Source organism: Carcharodon carcharias, chromosome 9 (genome assembly GCF_017639515.1).
Source record: "Carcharodon carcharias isolate sCarCar2 chromosome 9, sCarCar2.pri, whole genome shotgun sequence".
NCBI lineage: Eukaryota > Metazoa > Chordata > Chondrichthyes > Lamniformes > Lamnidae > Carcharodon > Carcharodon carcharias.
This window is the reverse complement of record NC_054475.1, coordinates 23,400,898-23,416,706: the sequence shown is the minus strand read 5'-3', so window position 1 is coordinate 23,416,706 and position 15,809 is coordinate 23,400,898. Positions and strand designations below refer to the sequence as shown.

General features: G+C 39.2%; 1 protein-coding gene across 12 annotated transcripts in view; it reads left to right on the top strand.

Moving 5' to 3' along the window:
* Positions 1 to 15,809, top strand: part of LOC121282554 (C4b-binding protein beta chain-like) — a 72,710-nt gene that overhangs the window by 16,340 nt on the left and 40,561 nt on the right. For 6 of the 12 annotated variants that reach the window (XR_005944072.1, XM_041196294.1, XM_041196297.1 and 3 more), the window contains 3 exons: positions 1,225 to 1,318; positions 2,483 to 2,556; positions 6,439 to 6,923. Coding sequence is in view for 7 of the 12 variants with exons in the window: in XM_041196294.1 (XP_041052228.1) it covers positions 1,225 to 1,318; positions 2,483 to 2,556; positions 6,439 to 6,617 (347 nt within the window). In the remaining 5 variants the exon portion in view is untranslated. Of the gene's footprint in view, positions 1 to 1,224; positions 1,319 to 2,482; positions 2,557 to 6,438; positions 6,924 to 14,470; positions 14,911 to 15,809 lie in introns of those variants that run through there. The other 6 variants (XR_005944074.1, XM_041196299.1, XM_041196296.1 and 3 more) reach the window with 5 other exon arrangements.

Below are 15,809 nucleotides of genomic sequence, written 5' to 3'. Positions count from 1 at the left end.
CTGTTGAGAGACCCTTCGCATGTCATATTAGGCTATAGTTGTCGCTGGTTAGCATGATTGAACGAGAATTACCCATTTTCCCCCTTTTTGCAGACAATTCAAAGCTCACATGTCGGCCGACATCAACCACTTTCTGTAATTTTTTATATTATTCTTGGGATGTGGGCGTTGCTGGTTAGGCCAGCATTTATTGCCCATCCTTAATTGCACTTGAGAAGGTGATGGTGAGCTGCCTTCTTGAACCGCTGGACTATTGCAATGTCACAACGGATTTCTCTGGATGTTTGTCTCACATACAATCTATGTTAGGGAGCTTCTAGTTTAGCAGCCTCATCTCACTTCTTCTACACTATTGAGTACTCATGCTATATGAGGAGCAATGTTACAACTATATCTTAGTATTTTGTGAACAATGTTAACCTTCATGCTTTGCTGCTTAGCTTTTAACCACGTGGTTACCCATAAACAAGATCTTGTGCAGTTATTGATTAAATCTAATTATCCAAAGATACATGGATCCTACAATATGTAATAATGCTTGGATTACCCCAGCAAGTTGATCTTCTATAGCCCAGTAAATGTATCCTAAATAACCATGGTCTGCTGCATAACTGGAGCACAGAAAGGCATAAACATGCAGTGGGATAAGGAGTGAGCCTAACTGCAGCAGGAGCTGAAGAGGACAAAGAAGAAAATGGAGGTGAAACAAGGAAAATCAGTGCAATGGGCCTTGAAAGGTGACAGTCGTTGCTCTCAACATCAAAGCATTATTTAAGTAAGATACAAAAGATCCCTTATAAAACTGAGATCAATGGGAGTCAAAGGGAGAAGCCACCAGTGACTAGAATAGTAACTGACACTGTTTGTAGTTGTCCCAGCCAACGTCACAATCCAGGGCCATCACTACAGATACTTTGCCCTTGGCTTCACACCAGTGATTTTCTGATGCCTGATGAAAATATAACCCACACACATGCAAAAGTTGATTGTGTTTTTTTAAGATTTATGCTGAAGTCAGAGTCCTGCTATCATGGGGTTTTGGATCATTGGACTGTATTGCGTACCTGTTTGCTAAAATTTTGAAAATAATTCCAACAGTTAGGCTAGCAGGCATTCTGGAACATTGTGCAGCTGTTTAATCACCTTTAACCTTTACATTTCTATGAATTACATTGAAAAATCCTTTGGCGATCTTAGTGTTTATAACATTTTGTTTCTGTCTAGCGAGGGGTTGTGGCAACCCAGGAGAGATTATGAATGGATATGAAACATCAGATACTACTTTGGGAAATAAAGTTACATTTCATTGTGATGAAGGGTGAGCATTCAGTTGCACAAATTTTGGAATGATTTTGCTGAAGGGTTATGTTTTTGATGTTGGGATGATGTCACAATATCTCCTTATGCAGTATTTCCAAATTGCTTTTAACAATAGCTCAAGTAGGAAGGGGAAATGCTTTGTTTTTACAGAGAAATCCTGTCTGTTATATTGAAGATTGGGAGGGTTGTGATCTTTAGTTTCCCATTCTGCTTGGCTACAGCATTGTTTCATTAGAAATATGAAATGGGGAGCTTCAAAAGTTGAGGGAAACAGTTCCCCCGTAAATGACAGATTGTCGTTCTTGCTGCAGTTCAGTGGAGCTGGTAGCTCATCTGGCATCTTCCTCGTTGTCTTCTTCTTCTGGCTCTGCCTGCCATGCCTTTTGTATTGTTACACGGTGACTTCACTCCCCTGAATGTATCCATGTGCAGCATACACCACCTTCACTATGGACACCTTTAAAGGCTATACAATCGGAATAGCACCAGATCTAGACAATGAGATCATTGTGCAGAATCTGGTGGAGGCAAGAGGGGTCTTAGTTGTCAGCTGGAGAGCTGGCATGAACCCGGGTCACCTCTTTTTTGAGAAAGCCTGCCACATCTTGTGCCACTCAGGCACTTAACAGGCCAGTGGTGGGACTTCACCTGAGATCAAGGACCCTGGGAGGTGGAAGTCCCACTCATTGCGAGCTGTTGGCCAGAGGTGCTCTTCTGTAATCAGCAGCACCATTGGGAAGACGGTGTCTGCCACCAGTACTACACCCACCTGGAGGCCACAGGTGACTGATGGCAGGAAGGGGGTGGCAGAATGGGGGTTGGCAGCAAGGACAGGAGGTGAATTTCAGAGGGCACACCTTCCCAATGCTGGGTACCTCAAACAGGCACTGAGCACCATTGAATGAGGGACCCTTCCTGGGAGCCTATAAACAAACACGCCAGGGTGTTTTTTGTCATGCTCCCTGCATAGCAAGCCCCACCCTGGGTTAATAATGGTTTTGTTATATTATATATTGTTTCCTAGTTGAAACCAGTTTAACCATTAGATTAATTTCCTGATTAGCATGCTGCACTAATTTCACATGTAATTTTCAGCTTACTTATCTGACAATAAGTGATTTCTCTTTTGGTTTTCTACAATGGCTTTTTTTTTCATTTCTAGGTACAAACTGGTTGGTAGTGACTACCAGATATGCACATACACCGGTTGGAGTGGTGTGGTCCCAACATATAAAAGTAAGTTTACGGTTGCAGGTTTGGTAAAGCGGGTGACTTAATTTTCCTTATTTAATAAATTATTGTATTTAAATATCTGAAGTGTTGGCTTCAAGTGTTAATATTTCATAGGTGGATAAAGTTGAGGTACAGAACAACCAAGATTATAATTAAATGGCAGAACAGGCTTGATGGCATGAATGATCTACTCTCCTTCCTATGTTCTTATTAAATTGTCAATGGAATTTAAAACAAAACAATGTTTGAAGACATATATTCCTGGTCCCTTAAAATGTTTTAGTTGAAAACCCATGGGATCATGTTGTTGGGTGTCAGTAATGTTGGGTCAGACAGTGAAACAGTTCCTGGCTAATGCTGGCAGCAATGGGTTTCTGACACTGTTGCAAAGGCAATAATTAAGGGCATTATTAGGTAGACAGAATTTATTATTTGTTCTTGGGATGTGAGCACCTCTGGCCAATAATTGGAGCTACACTGCTGCAATTGGGTGTTGATCATTGGCATGGCATAAAGGGGACAAGAGGGTTATTCTAGGATGGACACTGGATTGGGCAACTGACATTTTATTTGAAAGTAGCAATGGTGTGGAAGGAGATAAGAAGATAGTGTTAAAAACAAAGAAGATTGAAAATGTCCACTGCCATGTACCCAGGTTCTATGGAGTGCTGACTGCAGGTTCTGGTATTGCTTCTCTCCATGTTTTCCGCCTTCAAAATGCACATGTCGACATCCATAGCTTTTTACATGGAAAAGTTTTGCAAGGCTAACTAGGCCACAACAATGTGTGATAGATCAGCTATCAACTCTCCTGCCCATCTGGATAGCACAAATGTCTGATTGATACTCCATAGTTACCTTCTAGAACACTTGATACTCCATAGTTACCTTCTAGAACACCTCAACTGCAAAAGAAGCTGTCGGGGCAGATGATCAAAAACTTTGTCAAAGAGGTAGGTTTAAAAGAGCATTCTAAAGGAAGAGAAGTTCAGAGATGGAGAGATTTAGGAGGGAATTCCAGAATTTCCTTCCAATTGAATCATATACTCAATATCCTTTCTCTCTATCTTGTACCATGTAAACAATCTGCAAACCAGGTCAATAATTTGCCTTCAAATCCATTGAGCTTTAATTTTGGCTAATAGTATCTTATGTGAAACCTTATCAAGTGCCTTCTACACATCCATATAAACTACATCTATTGGCATTCCCCTGTCCACTACATTAGTTCCTTGCTCAAAAGATTGAATTGGCTCACTAATTAGTTCAAATTTCTCCAGGTGTTTAGTATCTTCAGCGATAATTATAGATTCCAATCACTTCCTACAACTTGTATTAAAGTAATAGGTCACTTACTGGTTTCTTTCATCTTCCTTAAATATTGGAGCTAAATTTGCAATTTTCTAATTGAAAAAAGACAATTCCTGAATCAAGAGAGCTTTGGAGTATTATGGCTGAAGCATCAGCAATTTCCTCACTACTTAAGGAGAGGTGGTGTGGTAGTGGTATTGTCACTGGACAGGTAATCCAGAGATTCCGAGCAGTGCCGTTACTTTTGGTTCGAATCCCACCACAGCAGACGGTGGAATTTGAATTCAATATATATCTGCAAGTAAAAGTATAAATATAAAAAAGTAAAATAAATAATGATCATGAAACCATTGTTGATTGTCATAAAAGCTCATCTAGTTCACTCATGCTTTAGGGAAGGATATCTGCTGTCCTCACCTAGTCTAGCCTACATGTAACTCCAGACCCACACCAATGTTGACTCTTAAAAATGCCCTCTGAACAAGGGCAATTAGGGATGGGCAATAATGTTGCCAGCGATGCCCACATCCTAAAAACAAATAAAAAAAAACTTCCCTGGGGTGGAAACCATCAGGTTTTAGGGATTTGCCAGTCTTTTGAAGATGGAAACAAAGCAGTTAGTGAAGTATATGGAATTAAATAAATATTTAATGTACAAAAACTAAGAAATTATGCAAACCTGTATTAAACACTTATTCTGCCCTACCTGAAGAATTCTGTCCATTTCTGGGTACCATTCAAGGACAAGGAGGCTTTAGAGAAGGTACAGAAAAGATGTACTAGAATGGTTCCAGGATAACGAATTATAGTTACATAGACTGGAGAATCTGGGATCATCCTCCTTAGAGCAGAAAAGGGAGGAGGAGATTCGATAAAGGTGAAATCATGATGAGTTTAGATAAAGTAATTAAAAAGAAACTGTTTCCAATGGCTGAAGGCTTGATAGGACACATAAGTTGATTGGCAAACGAACCAAAGGTGACAAGAGAAAAACGTTTTTTTACAAAAGTGGTTAGGTTTTGGAATAGGTTGGTGGATACAGATTCCATCGTAGCCTTTGAAGAGGAATTGGATGAATACTTACAGAAAAAATTCAGGGGTATGGGATAAGAGGAGGGGAATGAGACCTACTGGATTGCTCTTCGAAGGAATTGACGAAGACTCCATGGGCCAAATGGCCCCCTTCTGTGCTGTACTATTCTGAGTCTCCCTGTAACCCCTTTTACAAATATGTTAATAGTCTCTTTAATCAATAAGGCTACCCCTTCTCTTGTTCCAGTTTCCCAATCCTTCCTAACGATTTTATAACCTGGAACATTTAACTCTCAATCATGTCTCAATAATGGTTACTATGTCATACACTCACGTTATTTCTTATAGTGTATGCAATTTTATGTAAAACTTTTATTTGGCAAGGAATCCTAACTTGTCCATTTTCCCTGATGGTCTCTTGCTCACATCATTTAACTCAAAATATTTCTTATCTGTCAATCCTGGTGTAATTTAGTCATTTTAGTCTTCTGTTCACCTGGAGTGTCCATAGAACTGTTAATGGCCCAAATTCTGTTCTTATACTTTTTTCATTTATAGAATCAATTGGAAGATAAAAATAATAACACAATGTCTAATCTCCGATAGGTACGTTTGAAACACATGCTGATGACAAAAAAAACCAAATGCCCTTAAATAAACGTTTTACATCAATACAGACAATAACATTCACTGAGTTCTTCAATGCAATGACAAAAATATAAGTCCATGAACTGAACCAATCTGTACAAAATAAGATCAGGCTTGACTATAAAGTTCCAAGTCATCAAATAGCTATTTTATGCTCACTGTCAACATTCACACATGAGAACTGGCCAATTACACAAGACGCTGAAAGGCCTCACTATTTGTGAGGACAATTCAGTGGGATGTAAGTGGGGGTGGCCTTATCACCAGCCTTTTGTTTTGAAAAACTAAAGTCCCTTCTATCCTTTTAAACCTGAAGACCTATTCCCACCTGAACCAGATGATAAATTTTCCATTTCTGCCCCTTAAAATTATTGGATAGAAAATCACAGCTAGGGTAGCATTTTCCTTAATGCTCCTGGCTTGTGCCAAAAGCACAGTAGTGGAAATTGTACCCTTATGTTGCAGTCATATGTAGAGTTGGAACAATGTTAAGAAAGATTTTGTTCACTACAAATGGCTCTCTTTATTACCACATTGTCAAGTGATTAGTTGATTATTTTAATCCGCACGTTACCATGAATAGTGAAAAATATAGTTACCAATGCGGAGGCAGAATAGTCATTGGGGAAAATCCATGACTACACTCTAAGAGCAAAATCCTTCCAATTGATTCTGTAAATGAAAAAGTGTAAGAACAGAGTTTGGGCCACCAACAGTGGTATAGATAATCCAGGTGAACAGAAGACTAAAATGACTAAATTACACCAGGATTGATGGATAAGAAATATGTTGAGTTAAATGACGTAAGCAAGAGAGCATCAGAGAAAATGGACAAGTTAGGAAGTGTATTCTCGAATAGAAACTATAAATAATCATTTTTAATCCTTTATGCAGAAGCATTTCCTCCAGTCAATTTTTTTAAAGAAATAATTGCGATTGGACATCAAATCACTGTCAAGGAAGAAAATGTGATCAAGGCAAAATACCAGCTTCTTGAAAGTGAACGTGAAATCCTTAGATTGAAGGAAAATCTGATTGAAAAAGCAGAGCAGTATGCTGATGAAAACGAATAATCTTTAGAAGTCCTTCAAGTTACTTTTCATAACTACAAATTAAATTTAACTAATATCAGTTTCAATAAATAACTTAACAACATTGTGTGTATCAACATCTTAATCACTGTAAAGAAAATCCAATTGAAAGTTCATGAATTTAACCTGTTCAAAATTGATTACAGTGCTACGTTAGGATTGCTGTAATTCAAAATATTTGGATTTCTCTATATGAGCTGAGTAGAATAGTTGGGACGAATTTAATAAAAATGCAGAATGCACATGGAAATATTTTTGCTTGTTTACTAATAAAGCTTTGAAAAAGTTTCTAAACTTTACAGACATAATTTAATTTCAGATACAAAATTTGGTCTTACGCAAATTATTACTGTGTTTGGCTGTATTCACAAACAAGTGACCACAAAGCAACAGTGGAAAAACTTCCATTCCACACTAAGTTTAGGCTATTATGCCAAGTTCCGAGAACAAATCTCATCAGCAGCAAAGGCATTTTAATAATTATTCACGTCTGGTTTCACAGCATTGCTTTTGTACAGAAAACAAGACTAACAGACATGTAGAAAGTCTATTCAGCAGGCCAAATTAAATGAATGTTAATTGGGCTGGAGTAGAGCACATTTTTGTGGGTGTGCAAAGCCCAACTTCCTGTATGATGGCTGTTGGAACGGCTGCATGAATTGGATACAGGAATATTTTCCCCATTTGGTACTTCAGTAAATTTTTCCTAATAGTTGATGACTAGGCTCAACATTGTATGCCATTCCTGCAGGTACTAAATATTGCCCCATTTCAGCAGGGGAGGGGCCATAAAATGTGGCCAGCTGTTCATAGGTCCTTTGACTTCAGTGGAACCGTAAAATCCCGCCATCTTAAAATTCCACCCGAGGAATTCCTCGTAACTGACAATGAGTTACAACTTAGCATTGTTCTGACCATAAAGTGGACATGCACTGTTTTGTGTTGAATAGTGGTTCTATCATTTTCAAGCAGAGTTTCGGCAGCAGTTGCTGGCCTCTCTGTGACCAAAATAGTTATTGAACCATTTATATGTGATCTCGTGTTCTCAGACCCAGCCTCCAAGCAGCCAGCAGCCATCCTAAGCTGAAAAGTTTCATTAGCCCATACAGCGAGCAATTGCTTTCAAGTTGATGGAAAGACCTAATCAACCCATTTGTACCACGTCAGCCATCTCAATAGTTCAGACCTCCAACCCCAAGTAGGCTTACACAACCACAAATGCTTCATTTAAGGCATTGTGTATGGTAGGTGTGCCTATCATGAGGCTGACGGCCCAGTAAAAGTATGGAATAGTTCTGAGGATCCTCTTCATCTGCAATTGCTCCCCCTTTTTGCCATTTCAATTTAATACACATTTCTCTTTAAATTCATTAACAGAATGTAGGTGTTATTGGCAAGAATGTTGCCACTGGGCTAACTGAGTGTCAAGGTAATCTTCCATGTGCTTTAATAATAACCAACTCTTCTCCGCCGATGCTGCCAGACCTGCTGAGTTTTTCCAGGTAATTCTGTTTTTGTTTTGGATTTCCAGCATCCGCAGTTTTTTGTTTTTATCTACTTCCCAAGAGCCTTCCGATGTCTCTGTGCTGTCAGATTATTGTGTAAAATCTAGTATCGTTTTTGGCTCTTGAAAATCAGATGATCAGGTATCAATATGGCTTTCTAAAATTGACTTTATTGGAAGCACTCATGATTAGTCACAGTCACAAATGCCGAGCAAGCCTGCAATAATCTGTCAGAATTGAAGCAACCTTAATATTCAAAGCTGAGGCTATTAAAAACAATATTTTTTTCTAGAAAGAAGCTTCAGGAATATAGTAGTTGCTCTTTCTCCGATTCCAAGAAATCCATTGATGCAACACATTTAATTTAGTCAGCACAGTGGGAGACACCACACTGCAATTAGAGTGAACACCTTATAGGTCAGACAGAGTCAAAACTGCAGATCAGATTAGGGTTGGAATTGGTGTAGTTGCAGAGCAGGTTGGTGTGTGTGCATAGGGAGCGGTGGAGAGGAAGTGGTGCAGTGTCCCCTGTAGGAAAAATGAAACATGCACTAGGGCCAGGTCAAATGCAACATAGGTCATTCATCAAGGTTTTCAGAGAAGTCTATAATGCCAAAAGAAAGAGGTATGGGATGGCAATAGTGACTGTGGATATTAAGATGTGACCAGGCAAGTAACAGGTGGCATCAGTAGTGCAGCAGAATAGCCCAATAGTCAAAAAGTAAAACTTAATTTTTTTTTTTTAGAAAATACAGTTAAAGGAGGACAGACTGTGTTCTGCTGAAACTTAAAATTAAAATTAAGAGAATTGGGACAGAGGAATAGGACAGATGTTCATCTTTATCGCCTATGTGGCAATCTGGTGAAATGGATTGTCCAATTTTGATTTCATTGAAATCAATAGAGTTTCATATCAGGTGGACGATCTGCTCTCAGATAACTGCTCAGGCAGCAAAGCCACAAATTAAAAATGTTAAAATTGGTTAAAAATTAAAACATTAAAAGTGTTATCAAAAGTCCTTCAAAACAAGGATGACATCTGCCAGGCTTCATGATTTGTGTGTCAAGTAATTCAACTGGCCAACCCTGGAACTACAGATCATTGGGTAGAGGATATGTTGCAGCTTGTGGGATGAGGCACTGACACACGTACAGTTTGAGGTAAGCTCTTCCCATGCATTGAGGTCAATTTGTCCCCTTTTAAACGAGGCTTTCAGAGTGTCCTTAAAACATTTTCTCTTTCCTCCTTGAAATTGGGTGTCATCTTTACAGTGTGAAAAGATCATCTGCTTTAAAAGCCAATTACTTGGCATAAGTATCTTGCAGGTTCACAAAACTTCATCTCCAGTTGTCACGCATTTGCATTTATTTCTCAATTACAAATTTCTATGTCCACATTCACAATGTTACTCATCATTGCATAATTATAGGCACCAACCACACGATGGCACTGTTTTGTCCCTCACCTACAAAATTCTTTCTGAAAATTCTTCACTGCTTACTGCAGCAATTGAAATCTCTAACATCCAAAAAGTTTAAAAAAATTAAAAGTCTTCACAATAAAATGATTCAATTCACTGATTGTCCTTGATTTTCCATACTATAGTCCCTCTCAAAATCTAGACTTGGATTTGATAATTTTACCCAGGGTATGCTTTGCCAAATCCACATTATGCAGCCTGAGAACATACAGTGCCTTCATTTCTCAGAATATGTAAGAACCATTCAGTGGTTGAGAATTTGTTTTAATCTTATTGCAGTTCTGCTGAGTGCCATTTTGAGGCACGATTGCTAATGCCACTTGTGCCCACTAATAATAATGCCCTTGATCCCAAGAAATGAGCCAGGGTTAGGAATGCAACTGTCGCGTAGCTGCGGGTACAGTGCAGACAGTCCCTTGGGATTGAGAATGACTTGCTTCCTCTCTGGTTTGATGGATTCTTAGATAGCCAATTCCAATGTAGGATCTGCAGATTTTGCCACAAGTGGGGCAGGTGGTGTTTGAAGGGTTGGGTACTAGTGCACTAATGCTTTGGGCACATGGGTTCAAATCCAACCATGGCAGCTGTTGGAATTTAAATCTAATTAATTAATTAGGAATATAAAGATAATCTCAGTAACAGTGATCATGAAACTATCATTGTTATAAAAGCCTTCCTAGTTCACTAATACCCTTTAGGAAAGGAAATCTACCACGCATCCCTGGTCTGGCCTACATGTAACTCCAGATCCACAGCAATGTGGTTGACTCTTAACTGCCTCTGAAGTGGCCTAGCAAGCTATTCAGTTCAAGGGCAATTAAGGATGGGCAACAAATGCTGGCATTGCCACCAATGCCCACATCCCATGAAAGAATAAAAAGATAGGTTGGGTGGAGCTTTGTGCACTCCCGCTGGTTGGTCACAAGCCTGGGTCTCCTACAAGTCAGTGGGGATATTTAACCTCTTCAGGGATGCTGAATGGGGGAGGATTCAAGGAAGAATGTGCAAGGCTACTGGGAGGTGGTAACAAAATGGCACTAGGTGAATTGCTCATTTGGAGAGCCTGCACCGATACGACAGGCTGAATGGCCACCTTCCATGCTGTAACAATTCTGAGATTCTGTAAGCCCGGCCCTAAAGTACTTCAAGTGGATGAGGGGGCCAAAAGGAAGGTAAGGATCATGATTTCCAACTAATTGGAGGAGTAAACAATACAAATTCAGCATTTGAGTATCTGAGAGGTGTAACAGATCCAGTAATGGCAAATTTCTAACTTTGACCAAATATAAAAGGGAATGTAATTTTGTCTCAACTCAAGAATTTTATGTAATTCCTGACAGGGCCTGAGGATGGAAAACAATTGTTATAAACTATGTGTACTGATAAAATGATGTGCTAGGAGAAATATGACCACTCCCCTAAGATGGTTGAACAATAGCAATTAATCCCCCACTCACTGGAAACGTGCAGTGAAAGGTCTGGATTTAAAAGTGAATCTCAGTAATGGTCATGGGGTGTCCATTTCGATGACAGTAAAAACATTTGATTTTTTTAAAGTTCCATTCGTTATAAGGCTGTTTGCTTCCACCTCTGTTGCCATTATTCCATGTTTTTGCTGCTAAGTCATTTATTTTTATTTATCTGCTAGCAGTGGCTGCTTCCTGCTTCTCAGCAGAGCCTTGCATTCTCACGCCCTTTTTGGCTGGGGCTTCCCACCCAACATGGAGGACGGTACCATTTTGCACTCCCTGAATGGTTTTTGAATCCCTTACTGCGCTTTCCATGGCCAGTGCTATCTCTACTGCCTTCTTAAAATCTAAATGTTTCAGACAGTAATCTCTTCTGAATCATATCTTCATTTACACAACACACCAAATAATCTCTAAGCATATCATTTAAGATGTACCAAACTCACAATGTTCTGTTAACTGTTTCAGACTTGCCACAAAACAAGCAACTGTCTCCCCCGGGGCTCTATTTCTTGAGTTAAATTTGAACTGTTGCATCGTTACTGAGGGCTATGGCTGGTAATGACTCTTTATGAGGTTCACTAATTCACCAAAACTTTTAGATTATGGGAAACTGGGTGCCGTCAAACTTCAAATCAATCCATAGGTCTTACTCCCACACATGGATAAGAGAATTGCTTGCCTCTTCTCTTCCCCTGCAAAGTTGTTTTCTTGGAAAAAGAACGTGAGGCGTTCAATACAATGAGACCAATCATCCATGGCTGGATCGAAAGGATCAATTCTTCCAAATTGCATCATATTTTGAAGGGACTGTTCCTTCAAAAGGACGAAAGTCATTGCTGACATAGTGCACATCCAAGAATTTCCCAAGTGAAGACAATAGCACACAGCTATCTATGGTGGTCTGGGATGGATGGAGAAATAGAGAGCTTAGTGAGGGGTTGTATGCAGTGACAGCAAGTGCAAAAGTTACCTCCAACAGTTCTGCACCCTCAGGAGTGGCAAGGAAGGCCATGGGTGCGATTACACATTGACTATATGGGACCTTTTATGGGAACAATGTTTTTGCTTATTGTTGATGCACACTCAAAATGGATGGACATATATGAGGTGAAGTCACCAACATCATCTGCTACAATTGACAAGCTACATCAAAGTTTTGCCATCAAATAGACTACCAGAAGCGGTCGTATCAGATAATGGTATGGCATATACGAGTGCCGAGTTTCAACGGTTTATCAGCCTCAATGGTAAATCACTCACGTAAAAACTTCACCATACCACCTTTCCTCAAATGGACTGGCTGAGAGTGCGGTTTAAACGCTCAAGGCTGGCATGAAGAAATTAACTGGAGATTCCAAAGCGAACAAGTTAGCACATTTTCCTTTTCATTATAGGATTAAAGGACCACCCCTCACATAACAACAGGTGTCACACCTGCAGAATTGTTAATTAAACACTGTGTCAGGATGAGATTGAGCTTAATAATGCCAAATTTACCGGGGTGGGGGGGAAAGGAGCCAGGGAAGTCAGAAAACTGGACATCACTTGCATAGCTGTGACAGGAAGTTTACCGTAGGAGAGACAGTATGTGTGAAGAATTTTGGAGATGGACCCAAGTGGTTATCAGATGAAATAAGTGGTGACTGGACCTCTTTCTTACCACGTTAAAGTGGAAGACCGAGTTATACAGATACATGTGGATCATATCAGGAAGAGAGAAGCAAAGTACCAAGAAATGATAGGACCAGTGTTCACGACTGAGTCAACGTCTCCTGTTGAAAGAACTCAAGAGTACAGGTGTGTTTGAAAGGTTGACCATACCTGCAAGAGTTGAGGAAACAGATTTGCAGGTACCCGCTGAAGAACCTGTTGTTCAGACTTCAGGAAAGGAGGTTCCTGACAAAGCATCCAACACTATAGAGCTGATGTTTGACATGCATAAGGAAACTCCAAGAAAGTCTGAATTTTTATATTACTTACCTGAAGAAATAATTTGATATTTTGAGAAAAGTTGTAATTGTAACTGTAAAATGTATTTGAGCAAAGGGGGAGGGGTGTGATAATCTGATTGAATGCTATAATGGAAGGTCACATGATCTTAGTATCCAATAGCACGGTAGTGTGGGCTACGTCAGTAGTCAATAGTTGGAATTGGTGATGTAGAGACAAGGTTTGAGTTGAAAGCACACAAGTGTAGCTGCTGAGTTCCTTTGTAAATAAATAGAATGTGTTCTACCTAAGAATTGTCTGCTGATCTCCTCTGTCTATGGTACCAACTCGGCTATCCTGAAACAAGCGTGCATCCCGAGTCCGTAATTTCAACCAAACTAGTGACTAGATCCAATAATCTGTAATAAAGTGACATTTAAATTATAATATTCTTGCAATGCTGATAGTGAGCTTGAGCTTGTTTTGGTGTTTTGTAATAACAGGGGTGTCATGCTGTCTAACAGGCAACATATTAAAAATAAGGTTTATAATGTACGGCAAGTGAATTAAGTCAAATCCAGTTCAATCATGACTTTTGCTGGCTTTTCTCTCAAATAATAAGGAGCACTCAAAAATAATTCTCTGAAAACTTAACTTGAAATATGTTTCAAAGTTCATGGTTCAGCTTGTCTTTAGAAAACAAAATTAATAATTATAATAATTTATAATAGCACGAGGAAAGAAGTGTCTCAAATTGGACAGATTGTCTGAATCACTGATACTTATGGGAGCTTTACCCACACGCTATATGCTCAATACCATTTCAAGCTGAACTGCAGTAGACTGGTGTACGGATTTCTATATTGAAGCCTGCTGCCAAACCTCATCCCCTACTACATTTCCAATATCACTTGGACTTTGTTTGTACTGCTGCACAAAGGGCAGTGATAATACTATATCAGAACAGTAGAAACCAGGAAATGATGGAAGTGTCAGCAGCACTGAGCAGGATAAAGAAAGTAGCAGTATAAAGTAAAATGTTAAGCAGAGGCAAGAAACTTTCCAAGCTGATTAAGAAATAAAGATGACAGGCTGAAAAGGTTACAAACATGGCTTTGAAAATCTGGGGGTAAAATTGGATCTCATCACACTTGCTGTTCAGGTGCAAAGTAGGGAAAATCCAAACACTCTTCTGACACCATGATACTCACCTTAACTGTGCTGAAAGCATGCTTAACACCATATTGAAGAGTCCTTGGCAGGTGCTGCGACAGGCATTAGGTCTCTTGCTTGCTAATGACATTTTATAATCTACCTACTAAGTTGGCCAGAACTGGACAAAGTATGTGCCAGATACATTACTCTCAATTTGTCCAGATTATTCTGTGGCTTAACCAGCAGCAGTTAAAAGAGGTTAAGATTTTTTTCTTTTTAAACTTACATTACAGGAACCCTGAAAAGCAAGGCATCATACCACCCCTACTGGCCGCTTCTGCACTTCCCAGGACCTACCTGGGGGATGCTGTCAGCGTGGCAATCAGTTCAAAGCGGTTTGGAGCAAGTTCCCTCTGGTTATCTGATTGGTATTTGTAAACTGGTGCCATTCTGGAGCTGAGACCTGAGGCTTCCAGTTTTGTCTGCAAATTAAACATATCGCCAATCTCATGCCTAAAGTAGGCCTTAATCATTTCCCCTCCATCTACCCACTGTTTAATAATACAACAGACATTTTTCTGACATATATAAATCCTCCAGGCCGAGAAGGCTTTTTAGTTATCTGCCATAGGGTTTTTGAAAAGATTTAAGTACATTAAAAGTGAGCTGTGCCGTTTTAAATTTGGGAGTGTATATTTTAAATTTCAAACAATGCTTGGCAGTTAACTGTCAGTCACCATCAGTAGTGCATTCTCCATGGCGACATGTTTTGCCAACCAGTCAGCACTCTCTTCACATAGTGCAAATTGTTGTTTTCCCCCTTATACTGGTATTCTTGTGAGTATCCTGATGAGTGCAAGACGCAAAGCTTAGACATGTCTCTTTTTCAAGCAATATTTTAAATTCTGGAAACTGCTAAAGTAACATGAATCTGTATACTGTGCACCCTAGGATAGTTCTTATATAGAACGTCATCAAAAAAAATCACTAAAACTCACTGATCCTATTTTCACATTCTAGCATGTGATAGTGAGCCTTGGGCTCTACCACTTTTGTTCAACAGTTATTAAATAGGATAACGGACAGAGGGGTCATGGACAGAGGTGAGAATGACTATCTACAGCCATTCAATATCCAGAATAGTAAATCTGGTTAAAAAAGTGCATTCATAATGTCTTTAAGAATACACGTATTCCAATCTTCTCAAAGAACAGTTACGACTTGATGGTTTCATAACCACTTTGGTAGGTTAACATCTTAAATGTTAGATATGTATATAATAGGATAATCTTTACAGTGTAAACATCAAAGTAAGTGACATCATCTTGCTGTGTACACAATGCAGCAATTTGGATTTGGTTTGGGATTGCAGACATAAAGACTGATGTGCCAAAAAGCTGAATAAAAAAACAGATACCATCATAACAACTTGCACTTATATAGCATCTTTAACATAATAAAATGTTCCAAAGCTCTTCAAGTTCGGTATTTAAGCATAAACAAAATCTATTATATACACAGATAAAAGCACATAATTAACTAGATCCCATCAGTGGCAATAATGGTTGTAAACTAAAATGGCATAAATATAAAATGGAAAAATCAAATAAACATATGACCTCTGCTATTAAT